The sequence below is a fragment of the Channa argus genome, chromosome 13 (assembly GCF_033026475.1).
Source record: "Channa argus isolate prfri chromosome 13, Channa argus male v1.0, whole genome shotgun sequence".
Taxonomy (NCBI): Eukaryota; Metazoa; Chordata; class Actinopteri; order Anabantiformes; family Channidae; genus Channa; species Channa argus.
Window position 1 is genome coordinate 5,280,986 of NC_090209.1, and position 15,365 is coordinate 5,296,350.

The 15,365-nt window shown below is 42.5% G+C and overlaps 1 protein-coding gene across 3 annotated transcripts in view; it reads right to left on the minus strand.

Moving 5' to 3' along the window:
* Positions 1-15,365, minus strand: part of plxna2 (plexin A2) — a 164,068-nt gene that overhangs the window by 39,509 nt on the left and 109,194 nt on the right. For all 3 annotated transcript variants that reach the window (XM_067526102.1, XM_067526103.1, XM_067526104.1), the window contains 5 exons: positions 8,640-8,791; positions 5,889-6,006; positions 4,212-4,348; positions 2,750-2,917; positions 857-950 (listed from right to left, as the gene is read on the minus strand). In XM_067526102.1, the coding sequence (XP_067382203.1) occupies positions 857-950; positions 2,750-2,917; positions 4,212-4,348; positions 5,889-6,006; positions 8,640-8,791 (669 nt within the window). The remainder of the gene's footprint in view (positions 1-856; positions 951-2,749; positions 2,918-4,211; positions 4,349-5,888; positions 6,007-8,639; positions 8,792-15,365) is intronic.

Consider the following 15,365-nt stretch of genomic DNA (forward strand, 5'->3'; position numbering starts at 1 on the left):
AACCACAAAGAGCTGCAGGGGCTGTTAGGGAAGATATAATATTTAGTGAGTTAAGCAGAAACAAGTTAGCAAACAAACCCCACTGCAAGAAATGGTGGGAATGGTGTAAAATGTACATAAAAAGAGAAACAATGATTTACAAATCCTTTAAATCGATTTTTGGCTATAAAATGTTGAAACTCTGAAATGAATTTACTGGCATTAGCATGCCTTTAAAAACGTTGAGTCAAAAGAGAAAAAGTGGTGTTATGCTAAACAAATAAATAAATACAATTTGGTGGAACATCTAATAACTAAGGGGGGTAATTAGAAACAGGTCAGTATCATAATTGATACTAGAGAAGAATGTTTTAGTAACAGAATGGTGAGGTTTATCACTTTCTGAAAGAAATGCATGTTCAATGTCTTGTTTAATGTAAAAAAACAGCAAAAAGCATTTCATCATCTATGATTCATAACATCAATAAACTATTTAGATAAGCTGGATTTATTTCTGTAAAGACAAGGTTGAAGACCATTATTAAATGGCTCTTATATTCAAAGCCCTCAGGCAGCACTGCATTAAACACATACATGATTCTTCTGGGAACCGAAAAATTGTAAAAAAACAATTGTCAGTGAGCAGCCGTTTGCCAGTTTGATAATGTAAAGTAAAATTCTATCTAGTAAACAACCATAAATAAACTAGAACCACAAGCTCCACCACCTTGTTGAGCATGTGATTTGACATTTGACATTTTTTTATTTACATGTAACACAATGTAACAACATTTTCCAGAATCTGGGTTTTTACATTATCCTGCTTGTGTATGTAGTATTTATAGCTTGTTCGTTATACCATGAAAGCGGTTCTTACATTGACAGATTCTCGGCCAGCGTACTTGACTCGGATCCTCGGTTCCTGCACCACATCCAGATTGGTCCCTGTCACCATCAGGGGTGTGTGGCCGCTGAAGTTAAAGTCAGACAGAAGTAACACACATGTTATTCCACAGCTCTGAAAAGACATGTTAGTCAACTGCTTTCTTAATTTCTTTGTCTTAACCTTTTTTTTTTTTTTTTAAATTCAAGGGTAAAGAAAAAGAAATTAATAGGAAATAAAAGAGAAAAAAGTCCAAAAGCAATTCTCAACTAAACTTTCTAACCCCGATGAACCTCTTCAGAATGTTCACCAAATCAACTCTCATCCTCTTTGAGAAGATAATAGCCTTCGGAGTGGAGGATGATTAGAGATGCTTTTTTAAATGACTTCACTGAATACAATCAACTTGTGCAGGTCTGTGTTTGAAATACTAAGGCAGCCGAAGCATATAAGTATGCTGTGGATGGTATTGGACTTGATAACGCAGTGGCACAAAGCTGGAGGGAAGCTGCTGGATGTGTGCAGCTCTCCCTGCAGCTGTTTGGGTTGTTGTTGACGTTGGTTGTTTTTGTTGCTGCACCCATTAATGTGAAAGTGACGTCCTGAATAAAGATGCCAAGCAGGAATTGTTGCAATCATAAATGCAGGGTGGGTGTGTGGTATTAGGCTGTAGTACTTTGGAGAGTGAGTTCCTGTAGACCATGTAATGTACATAGGCTAATTAAATGATCTGCTATGATGGAAGACATTATCTCTCTATCTACAGGTATTTGTGTATCTATCTTTAAAAAAAAAAAACAAAAAAAACCAAAACAAATCAACATCTCTCTTCCTACAGCTGACCAATAAGTCCTCTCTGCCTCGCTTAATTTCCACTTTCTTTTCTATCTCTGCCATCATGCTTCTGCTGCAGTGTCCTCTGCTCCCCGTCCCTAAGCCCACGCCATCTGCTGCGGATTCACACCTCTGATAGCACATTGTTCTGCTAAGCTGCTATTTCGTCTTCATCCCTCTCCTCCTTTTAATTAGTAGTGTATGATGTATGTGTATGTATCTGCCAAAGATCTTCAAAAGATGGATCAACACATCATTCAAAAAGAGAATCACGGTCTCAAAAGTGCCCATCCTCTCCGATCTGTGAGCTGCTGCTTTTCTATCAGATCCAGACTAATTGAAAGAGAACAGAACCGTAATTGAAAGTGCAATATTGACTAGTGTCGGTGTATTGCCTCTGGCCTGGACAGGCTGGCTTTAAAGTTCTGGATGGTGAAGACTTTAGCTTGGGTGGTAAAGATGTTGACAAAATAACTTCTCAGATGTAAAATCTGACTTCTGTATGCTAATGTGTGCTTCCTAACCACATGAATGGAAGACCAAACGGGCCTCATGAGCACTGAACCAGGAGTCCGATAGGTCAGGGGGCCCCTGGAACGTCTTATGAGATTTCTTATTTCTGGTTTGAAAGTCACAGACCTCAGTTTAGAGATACAAAGAGACCACAAACTGTTGAAAAATGTCTAAACGGACACACAAATATCAAAACTGACCCAAAACAGACAATATGTGACCAGAGGAATAACAGCAAAACAAAAACCCACAAAATGAACACCAACTCTACAAAGTTTCCCAAAAAAGAAACACAGAATGAATGTTCTTTAAAATGACCCCAAAAATGTGCTAAATCGTCAGAAAGAGACAAAAAACAACAACAAGTAAAAAGCTAAAAATAATGTGAAAGCCTCATTTATAGTTGTTTTGTGTCTTTTTCAGCCTGAGAGTACAATATACTCCATGAGGAGTCGGGGGGGCTTACATCTGTCTGTGCCCAAGCACCCCATAATGTCTCATAATGCCCCCATGACTATATGACAAAGGTTATGACGGCACCTTGCAATGCTCCAGTCTGGTTCAATGCGCTGCACGGTGGGGTCTTCTATGTAGTCGAAGGTGAGGCTCTCCCTTATTTGGGCGTGATCCACGCTCACACTGATCTGCACCGGGCCGACACCGGACAGAGAAGGGGCAGAGTAGCAGACTATCTCCGTCATGGTCCGTCTACAAGAGAAGCAGATTAACTGGACGATTTAAATATCTGTCAACACAGAGTAAAAGGTATAGAATATATGGACGTATTTTGAAATATCAAAAAATAAATCTGGCCATGAATACACACAGCAGCACCCAATGCACATAGAAACCTGTGCTTACAAATACAAAAACACCACTGTATACATTACAGGCGTCTACGCTTTCCCCTCTGTCTAAATTCACTCACTTTCTATCTGCCCACCCGGCTAAATTTGCCCATGACGAGGATACAATGGAAAAACACAAATGAGTAATTAGCCCCATATCTCATTAAAGCTGGTCTGACTGCTCAAACTAACAACATTACAGCCAGAGTACAGTGGCAGGAATTGAAATAGATGCTCGCAGGAGAAGGAGGGATGGGTGGAATGAGATGGAAAGGAACTGTGAGAGTAAGAGATGAGAATTTGAATTGGGGGGGGGTGTGCGGGGGGGGGGGTTCGAGCAGATGAACAGATTGATGATGGTAAAGAAGAAAGAACCGTTGGAGCACCAGCTTTTTCTGGAAGCTATTATTACAGGGTTTGATGCAGCAGGTCATCAAAACCTTATTAAGATTTACACAAGTTTTTGACAGAGGGAGAGAGGGAGGCTTTGCCTTGGGGGATACCACAGTAATATCAAGTGGGGAAAAATACAATAAAGCCATGAAATGTAGCAGCTTATTTAATGGAAATAATCCACATCATATTGGAGAACAAGAGTGCTAGAAGTTTTGCCTTTTGGCACAGCTTGCCATGTTCTGTCAGTGATGTATGGAGCAGCAGAAAAACGTTAAAGGAACACTGAGTTGAAGAAAAGGGAAAATATGAGCATATACTGTATATTAAAGGCAAGAATGTTGTAGGTGTTGCGAAATGCAAATAAGAAGCCAACACACATACAAACATGACAAAAAAAGACAAATGCTCCAGTTGTTTTTCATTTTCATCTATACGTTTCTTTAGCCGCTGCCTCCGTGAGAGATGGCGTCCAGAATTCATAGCAAGTAGATTAGTTTCACATCCCAATTAGGAAGCATGTGTTAAAACTGTAGAAAGCAGCTGTGAAAGTCAAATGTGTGCCTGTCATTTGCACTTTATTGAATATGAATATTTCCACCTCATCTTAATGTGCAAGTATAATAAAAAAGACATTTTCTTGGTGAATAGCCTTGCGTTAGAACCAAAGCTGGATCACGCAGGCTGTTTTAGCAAATTAAGCTTTATGGGCTCCTAATAGTACTTTTATGGCGCGAATCAATGCAAGATGAAAGTCTTACCCGAAGAACTCGCAGGTCTGATTGCCAAACTGAACGTTGACACTGCTGCCGGCGCCAAGGTTTTCCCCCATTATGGTTACCTTGGTACCCCCCGACTCTGGACCTCGGCTAGGGGACAGACCTGTTACTGTTGGAGTCTATAAAATAGAGAAATGCAAAGAAAGAGAGGTTAAAATAGACTGGAGCAGAAACAAAAGACAAAAGAAAGAGTTCAGCCAAAAGACTTAGAAAGAATAAAAGGGGGCGGTATCCTTGTGGTACCACTTGAAATCTTCACATATATAGTATTATGACAAATCCCCAGCAAATTACAGTTATTCATATTGCCAGGCCGATGGTAGCAGAGTGTAGCACTGGTGGGAGAAAAGAGGATAAAACCGGGGGCTCTTAGAGTCCCTGAGAGAGCCTCCTCCCGTGTACGAGTGAAGCTTTTTAAAGACAGTCTGAAAATAACCAGTGTTTACAGCGAGAGGCAGCTAGGGCCGCCGTCACACAGACAGATGGAGAAGTATCCAAGCAGACAGCCCGTCATACGGAGCGACACACATGCAACAGTCACGCGTGTTCACGAGATAAGCACACACATCACTTTGTACACAAACATCAAACAACAATTTAAAAACAGCTAAATGCACTCTGTCATCAACGCCGCCCCTTTGCCAAGTACGCCACTGTTGCTGGCTGGAGAAGACACACAGGGAGTGTGTCTTGTTGGGAAAATTGGAGAATGTTTCTGTGATTATGTATTTTATGTGTCTGCAATACAGGGGGATTGTGAGCAGGGCCAATTCTAAGCTGTGTGGAGTGTTCTCTGAAGAATTCCACTGCCTCCCAGACTGGCAGCTGTAACACCGGGGAGGAAAACGTAGCCAAGGATTTACCACAGGACCAAGAGCATCTCTCTCACAAAACTCCAAACCGTCAGCTGAGCGTGACTTTAGCACAGGCTAAAGCAGGTACTCACTAAAAACAACAGTGGTAATTACCCGCTGCTGTTAATTGTTAAGGGAGCGCTAATTGTGAAGGTGTGATGGAGCGCAAATGGGAAAGTGGATTATCTGTTAGCTGGAGGCTGGGCAGAGAGCAGGTGACAAAGACAGCAGGGAAATGTGAGCGTGACTGAGTGAGGATGGGGAGTAGATCGTGTTTACCTGCCCGACAGTATGTAGAGCAACTTGTTTTTACATCGGGGCTGATCTTTTCTGTCTCACCCCAAGTGTGCACTCACATTAAACCACTATGTTGATCAGCCATTTAGTAAGAGTTCATGTTTACCGAATTTTAACAATACCTGAAATGCTGAATATTTAAGTATAACCTTTTCATTTTTTCTTTTTTTGCCATCCACTGGTTGAAGCTTGACTTACATGATGCAGCTTTGCACTTATAAAGTGCACATTCCTGAGCAACACTGGAAAAACACTAAAAGTTAAAACCTAAAAAAAATTTATCCTGGTAATGGAAGAATAATAGTGTAAAGTAATCCGTCAGCATACACTGAGCCGCTTAATTACACACGTACATCATTATTATCGTCATCAGCATCATCATTATTCCTGAACGGTTACTTTACTTTACAAGCACAAATGTGTATTTTGGTGCAGCTCGTTTGCTTTTGCAGCTGTATTATATTACATAACAATGCAGAGCAGTGCGATGTAAAATGTAAAGTCATACCACAAATGAGTAGAGCTGTGAAGAGCGAGCCCTGAGCTCTGGTCTGCATTCTCCAACACAGAGCTGGACTGGACCAGGTCTGCTGTCGGCGGGAGCCGCATCCATCTCACACACGATCCTGCAACAGACACCACACAGCTCATTACTGTAACTGCATGTACAACAATAAAGTGGAGTTTTTTTAAAGCAACTGCAGAGGATCCTGTTTTTAAAAATACCCTGAAGCTCAAAAAGTTGTCTGTATGTTTGACTGCTTGAGCGCAAATGGGAGAAAGTAATCAAAACCCTTCTCTGCTTCATATCGATTTATCTACCACTCTAAATGCAATCTTCTTTTGTTGTCTCACTCATTTCATTACAGGACACATCCACACATCGACCAGGACCCCCCACGATGACAGTCTTTATATGAGACCAGCGCTTGTGCTCTCTTAGCATGCCAACACACTCAAACTGAGGCAAGTAAATCTCCCACCAACTGCCAGGCGCCCAACAGCGCTGGTGCTGGGCCAGTGCGGTGACGTCTAATGTAAACTGCACGGTGGGATCAATGCAGCTTTATCGTGCTATGTCATCGGGTGTCACCCAGCGCTTGCAGGTGAGCAGATCAAATGACATAATAAAAACAAGGACGTCTATTGATCGGTGGCAGCGGGGAATAATACAAAGCACAAGGAGCAATCACACCGTGGGCAGAGAGGTGGAATATGTGCGGTGAGGAAGGCGGCAGGAGCAGAGCACAGGAAGCAGACGTACTGCTACGTGCCCGCGCTGATCACGTGAATTAAAACAAATGACTCTGGGGAGATTTGCTGGAACAATGTGGAAGACGGTGGCTAAAGGAGGATTTGCTCACCGACAGAGCTGATATTCTCGTCTCACTGGGCCTTAGAGAAACAAAAATTCACTAGCTTTAACCAAACAATTGCATGCCGACATCTAAACTGTCTTTTCTCTAATAACGACTCAATTTGGCCACTTTAAAACGTAGCAGAGTAGCATCAGGCTTCAAAAAAATTTACATTTTGGCTGCAGAAAGACACAAAAGTTGGGAGTTGTTCTTCAAAGCAGCAGTGGCTTTCACACCCTCCTCTGAAGTGGTAACATAAAAGACACATAAATATGTATGCTACTCTTTTCTTTTTTTGTCACATCCAGTCCAGCCCATCGTAGGAATCCTTATGACTGAATTAAGATTCGAAAAACAAACAGTAAAAGCCAGATAAGGACATGCATATAATAACCTTAAGCCGATACGACCCTAAAAGGCTTAGAAGGAAAGTCCAGCACAGAACATTATCATCAAGTCTCCAACTCCTTTAAAGTTAGACTAAAGGGGTCATAGGTTACTTTTTTAATTTCACCCAGTCTATTTTTTACATGTCATATAAATGAATTCCCTAGCTTGTCCCCAATTGGATTAAAAGTGCTGTCAGATCAGTGCGCTGCTGACAAATTGTCCCCTACAGCCAAGTGGCACATAGTGAATTTTAATTACAACTGCCCAGTAATGAGCTAGGAGCCACAGACATACAGTATGTCATCACCACTATTCAAGAGCTGGACGTATGCTCCTCAAGTGCCACCAAAAGTTGGAACTATCCGAATAACCAGTTAGTCTGAGTTGCAATTGCACAGGGATCTGTGTGCTTGATTATATGTGTGTATTATATGTATCGTAGCACCGCTGTAAGACTGAAAGTATGTGAGTTCCAGCAATGGTGCAGTGCTGAGCTGTTCTCGTTCTGAGGGCAGAAATAGGCCAAGGAAGAATTAGGGTTAAAGGCTCCTCTGAGAGCCATGACTGTGATAGCCTGTGTCTGTGTGTGTGTGTGTGTGTGTGTGTGTTTGTGCATGCGTCCATGTGCATTTGTATATATGTCAGCTGGTCCGAGTGTGCAGCTATAAATTAAAGATTTTACACCATTTTCTAACTGACTCAGTGTAGAGAGACTGTGGTGAATGTTAAATTTATTTTTAGATCATAACCAAGAGATTTTCCATGGTCTGGTCTAATCATACAACACGGGGAAGCTGCATAGTTTGTATTTCCTGCTCTGTTTTTCTACGTTGCACGGCTTTGAAAGTTATTATAGTAACAGTTTTTTTTTTTATACAAAGACCTGCGTTTCTACCACCAAGCAAAACCTAATCCAACTATACACATATATTTATGGTAAAGCATCTTATACAGTGAGTGTGTTTACACCTTTGCCTGCAGGGCCTACATCACCTGAGGAGCTTCAACAACCATAAGGCACTGGGTTCTCACTAAACATATTTGCAGCCAAGGGGGGGAGATGGGCAAGTTTAGAAGCATGGGCCACGTTTCATTAGTTCGGGGTGGACGGGACAGGCTTTGACGTGATGTATGCACAGCGTGGGGCAATTAGGGAAGTAAACAGAAGTAAACACACACAGCTGTTATGGGATTGTGGCTGACTACACGAGCTCCAGTCTTCTTTAAGACAGGGACGGTGGGGAAAGCAGCTATTTGTTGCAACACATATAGATCGATTAGGGTTTGTTAGCTGTAACAGTCAATAAATAATGTTTCGAAATCCCACTCAGGATGTTACACTGCCGCTCTGTACTGAGTTTGCTATCAGGAGATTTAACTAGCGACCTGTGATGTTTATGAATGTGATAATCAGCTGACAGACAATTCTCATCCTCTCTTGCAAACAATAGAAGGCCTAACATCCGCTTTAAAGTAATAATGCATGTACTTATCACGTTTGTGTGACTTACTGCTCAGCAATGATGTAGCCGTCCTCAACAGGAGTGCACCTCACCCCTGCCACCTCCACATTGCCCACCATGTCTGAGAAGATCAGGCCGAGGTTCGTGCCATAGATGGTCACTCGTGTTCCTCCCTCTGGGGGTCCAGCCACCGGGGTCACCTATGTGGCACAAACAACCGGAGTCAGTGAGAAACTTGTAAATGTTTTTTCTCCGTATAAATCATAAGTGGGCACAGGTTTCCACGGACGCTCAAGGGTAAATGTGCTCTTTCGGTCCAGGTGGCTGTAAAAGCAATTAAGAGCACCCCACATGCCTGAATCCAAAGAATGTCAGAACATGCCATGAGTCATTGTGCCAAGAGCATGCTCCACTCACAACAGTAGTTAATGGCACACACTTTGCGGGCCTTTCACACACTTTCACAAACACACAAAATGAGGCATGAAGACCGAGCTTTTAAACGTCTTTGTTTCATGTGCAACTCGTTCCTACAGACTAAAAACAGAGGAAACGTAACAATTCAAAAATGGAAGGTATTATGAACAATGTGGTGACTTTACTGCCGTTGCCATGGATGATAAATTAACAAGGGGGCGTATTAATGCTTAGCACAGACCACCTACTCATAACATACAATATGGTTGCCCAGTATGACCTTGGCACAGGGTGGCACAGTGCCTTCTGTGCTGCAAAGCCCTGTTGAGGCTCCGATCTGGCCATTGTCCAGCCCTTTAAACACGAGAGGAGCGAAGCGGAGAAAGGGGAGGAGGAAGAAAAAGCGAGTGAAAGAAAGAGTTAAAGAAAAACAGAGAGGACAACACTGTCTGGTGGACAAGAGATGGAGAGCACTAAGAAAGAGGAGGGCAGCAGGGAGGAGATGACTGTCACTTTGCTGTGTGAAACTGCTGGTGCTATGTAAACAATCAATATGCTATTACTGGCCATGCAAGCAGAAAGTAAAAAAGACAAAAAAAAAAAAACAGTCAGTTGTGCCGTTTACTGAGCCGCAAAGTGCCACGTGACAGAAACCCTACGAGAGGTGTAGTGCACGCGCCCCTCCCCACACCAGACGTCTACTATTGCATTGCTGCTTCCCTGTGGGACGCTGACATTGTAATCTAGATTTAGTGGACATTAATTGCTCTGGATGTAAAGTAAGTGTGTCACTGCAGTGCCAGAGGGGTTTGAATTCATGAATCTTTTACCACTGCTTGGGCATGCAGGGTATTGTGTGTGTGTGTGTGTGTGTGTGTGGGGGGGGGGGGGGGGGGGCATTTTGGCTAAATATATCCATGTCAGGCAATGGCAACAGCTATTCGAGTAGACTTAGTGATGGTTACATAAGCAATGTGAGGGCCTGAGAGAGAACAAGAGTGAGAAAGGGAATAAAATAGTGAAAAAAGACAGAACAGCAAAAAAAAAAAAAGAAAGGGGGCTGAAATAAAGAAGATACCAAAGAACACAGTTTGAGCAGCAGAGGGAACGTGGATGCCACTCTGTTCGGTCCTATCATCCATGATGGATGACAGGTGAGGCAAGGGACGGTGACAGGACAGGAGTGTTGTAACACAGATGGGTCTGCTAAAAGCTTGGGACCTCCTCCTTCTTCTCCAGAGGCTGACATGGAGCCAGTCCAAGGACCAAGCACAGGAAGTCTCATCCATGCATAAAACCCATTTGAGAGCCTTGATTCATCAGTGTATCATAGAAAAACCCACCACTTCAAAGACTCATGTCACCAATGTCTTTAGGTTGGGACAAGCGTCTCTGTCTGTATTTCTTAAAAAGACATGGCGAATCTATAAAAGAGTCTCTCCATGTATATGATCTGGTTTGATTGCATGTACACAAGATCCTATTGACCGTTACACACAAGAGGGAACTTCCTGCTATCATACACTGTAGATAATCTTTAGAGGGGTGGAGTATGTCTTCTATCGCACTGAAGAATCTTTTTTACATCTCCCTTTCCCTCTTTTGCTTTCTGTCTTTCATCATTCTGTCTCCCTCAGGCTAGGTGACACATCCTCCTCCGCCTCCTCCTCTAAGCACCAGCATGCTTGTTTGTCTTACAGCACTGACTTTTCAAGGCCGGAGGAAGATGATGCCTGGACTGGATGCATTGAATGCATGCAGACCAATGCCGCCCTTGCTCCCCCCCTGCCATTCCCACCCAGTGCTCCCTGCGTAATCCTTTTAGTAGCAGTAGTACTGCCCGCCTGGCATTGTCGGACTGTCAATAGAGGGTAATTCCCAGCAAACAGTCAGTCGGTTTGCGCATTGCACTCCCCCACGCCGACTCTTGCACTCTCTCTAGCATAGTCTTTCTCTCTTCGGCTCCGGAGATCAGCTTATTGATCACTACCACGTTTTCTTTACATATTCTGCAGGGTTTGGCAACAGCCACAGAAAGACTAAAGAGGCGTGAGATGACCTACATCGAGAAGGGAGGCCTTCTAATCCCTGGGGAAAAAAATGGTCTCTTTTGAGAAAACGATCTTCTAGTAAACGAAAAAACAATGGAGATGGAGAAGCATGGCTGTCAACGTGAGCAGCCTGAGGATGTCTGTCAGTGTGGTGTTGACTTATTCAGCTGAACTAATGGTGGGGAAAGTTTTGCTGATGCAGCAATGGCTAAACTAAAGTATACAGCTGACAACAATACAACGCCCCTGCTGCCCTCAGGCTATTCAGGCAAAGCCTGTCAATGTACCTAGAGTGAAACACCACACTCTGTGCCATTCTGCAAACAATAATAGGATAATAATATTTAATTATCCCAGCTACTTCTAAATCATATCAGTGTTTTTACTGTATATTTCTTATCCAGAACCTTTAATATATATTTATTACAACTGGATTTTATTGGATTGAAGCTCTAAAGAGATTCTCCCAGAATTGCACAGCCCGACAAGAGATATATTTCCATTCTTCCCATAGCTGTATATTATGCTTTTGAAATTAAATAGCCCTTGACACAATTTAGGAGCTTGCAGCTAATCTCTTTGTCTTTGGACTCTGCTCAGACTAATTCAAGCATGTCACATTTAATTGTGAGTAGCATTTAATGGGCTTGATAAAAACCCCACTGATCACTTGTTCCCCGAATAAACTACATCCTAAATACTTTATGGGGTCTTAAATGTCTTGTAGTCAGCCAAGAGATACGGGTCGTGGTGGAAAGAAGTTTTTATTGCCAGAAAAGAGAGAAATGGTGAGACAAAATTAAAGGATAAGGGGTGTATTTGTGAACAGATGGGTAGATTTCCTCTGTGAGTATACAGCCTGTGTGTGAATCAGCCATTTTAACCGACTGCAACGTGTCTATGTGTGAGGTACAGTCCATTCTAAAAGTATTGTAACAGCCAGACATTTGGGTTTATAATCAAAAGATAGGTATGAGATGGAAGTTCCAATTTTCAGATGTTATATGATGATTTTTACACCTCAGTACAGTACATTAAACAACATAGCACCTTTTATATCAAATGGTTTTGCTATGCTGGGTTTTTAGCCTCTTCATGAAGACTCTTAGAAAGGTGATACCTTCATGCCCGATTTATGGACACAGAGCTCACAGTGCTTCTGTCATCAGCTCCTGTGTAAGTTTACTTACTTTTTCAGGACCTTCAAATTATATTCACTATGACTACATTCTAAACTTACATCTCCTTCAGATTGCTGATCTGTTCAACGTGGTTTAATGAAGGGCAGCACACATACGATCCAGCAGCTCTCTGTGGGCTACAGCAGTGAGGAGAGTTCAATTGCACCGCGATACTGACAGGTTTACCATCCCTGTGCTGTTCAGAAATATCAACAATAAGCCTGCATAGAATGTGTGAAGGAAACAAAGAGAGGAATCCTACATTTTTTCCCCCAAGGCAACAAGGCTCGATGTTTACATTCACTGTCACCGGGCGTCAGGGAAGCCTCTCTGCTGTACTGTAAACTCCCACCGAAGCCATGGCCAAGACCTATTGACGAGAGCCCTTTTATTTGCCCAGTCAACTCCCAGCTTCATTTGATGTCTCTCCCTCTGCTGTTAGCAGGGGCTTACATCCTTTTAATATTAATGGACCATTGGTGGGAGGCACCATGGCACTTAATAGAAACATTAATTATTCAAAAGGCCTATCTTTTGGTAGGCACATCTACTAATGTGCTAGTATGTATACAAATCAGCTCATGACGGGGGCTTTGGTGCATACAATCAAAACCAAATTTATTAATAAATTCAGCCCACCAGGGGGATGTCTCCTTCTTAAAGAAACTGTAATCACAGAGACACGAAGGGGGGCAGGGCGCAGCGGAAACCAAAGCCAACTTTACCGACAATGAAGATGAGAAACATTGGTGTGTCTGAAGTATGTGCTCATGTGAAGCATCTAAATTAACGCAGAGCTGCTTTTACCTCCTGCAGCTGTAAACAGACCTGAGTTCAGACGGCCCGTGGGGGCTGCACATTCATTTCCCTCCCTCTCTATTTTCATTGGTCTCATCTTTCCATGGTACTCTGGTCTCTCTGTCGCCTCACTTCACCTCACTCAAACTCTCCATGCCTGCCTGTGCTCATTCTCTTATTCACATTATAGATGCAAAATTTACCATGCAACATCTCATTCTGTAACTTATCAGTTAGTCATTTTTCATAATTTTTTTTTTTTTACTGCATTTTTGCAACATCAAGTTGCTGCATTGATTTGTGGCTTCCATATTATACATACATTAGTTGGAGAAAGCTTGGCAGTAAGTTCACATCTCTCCATCGGAATACAAGGTCTTGCTGCCTCTGTAGGCGGACATCTGGTGTATGATGGATTTTTGCCTGATTGCTGACCATGAGCAAGTCTGTAGGTCCTTAATCTGATTCTCACAAACTGACACAAAACCCTATGGATTCTGTATATATTTGAGATAGTGGAAATGTTCAATGGTATTGTAGCTTTTCTGTAAATATCCTGAGGTGGTTAACTTGTCAGCAGTGACAGGAGATATAATCAATACCCCTCGGGACAACAAATGGATCCAATAATAAGAAAGGTAGTATACAGGTATGTGTATGCTGCACCTAAACATGCTGCTGATGTTTCTCAGCTGGCATTAATGCTAAAGCAATTAAAACGAGCATTTGCCTAAAATTGCAAATATGCTCCATGTGGTGTTGAAGTTTATGGCTTGCAGTTTTTCTGAGTGACAGATGACGATCTGGGCTGGTGGTGGCCTTGGCAGTAGAACGCCGTTATCGTCAAACCAGTAAAAACAAGGTGGGAAATGAGGTACAGAATGCTCCAGCGGATAAGCAATAAGCATGTGCCATACAATGACAAACTGAAAGCATAATGGAGTTACACAAGAGAGAAACTTCATTCACCAGGATGAGTCAGAGATAGTGATATGGAGCGACACAGAGTGAAAAGATGAGCTCGGTCAGAAGACAGACAGTAAGAGACACATGCAAAGAACCACAGAACCAAATAGGAAGAGGCAAACTTAAAACTAAGCAGGCGAGGCCTTCTCCTTCTTGTCTTGCTCTTTTTCTGGCTTATCTGTGTACAGTATAGCAAATCAATTAACCAAGTTGTTAACTCCTCTTTTTAATTGGCTGGAGTTAGATGTGAGAATGTGGTGGAGGAACGAGAAGATAAATAGAATAAAATAATCAATCATTTGTTAACCACGATGCACTGGTGCGTTACCAAGCCTAATTAAAAAGCCCGTTCTGGCTTGATCCCCTAGGTGAGATAAGTATGTGGTGTAAGGCCACACTAAACAAGCACTTCCAGGTCATGACACTGCCATTTTTGAATTGGCAGTTTTTCGCAGTTTCTCAGAAAGGACATAGGAGGAGGAAAAACAATTAAGCACCCCCCCCCCCCCCCCCCCCCCTCCCACCTTGCACACACCTCATAGTGAATTTTGGGATGCACACGAAATTTAAAAGACCAATTACTGTTTGTGAGCAGCAATGGTTGTACCAACAAGATGTCTTTTGTTTGTGAGGTTGTTTTGTATGCTCTCCTTTTCAACATTTGTTGTTGCGTTAGCTGCTTCAAAGTGGCAGAATAACCTTGTGGGATGACAGAGGACATTAAAATCTATGAGCAGGCATCTGTGCAGCCAGCTACAGAGAGAAGGCAAATGTCAAAGAGACAGGCTTTTAAAAAGTGAATACCTCTGGCCCAGTATGTGAGTGTGTGTCGGGCCCATTGCCCTTGACTAAGCCCTGAAGGTGAGAAGATCTCACACAAATATGCACTTTTGAGTATGACGCACACACACACACACTGTTTCTTTTATGCCCGTTCCTATTCTTCCTGGAGAAAAACAGAGCAGCGCAGCATAGCTGCTTCTTATGCCGTACCTACCAATGCAAATCAAACATTTCATTGTCAAGAGTCCTAACTCTCTCTGAAGACCTCTTCTGTTATCAGTACAACTTTCATCTAAATGTTTCAGAAAATTCAAGAGTGCCAAAATGAAGTTATTCCAGGTTTACTGTGCCTCCGCGGTGATTATTAGAGAATAAAGAGCAGGTCTCTAACTATGTAATGACATGACCACTGTCACCAATGACAATGTCCTATCAAGCAGGCATGAGCCATTAGACCAGTGTCTTTTGAAATGTCTAGAGATCCTAGAGGATCAGTTCACAAGAATCACTATGAAAATAAAGAGCAGTAACATGCAAGCTGATAACTGCACATTGATTTCATTGAGAGGATTATGGGT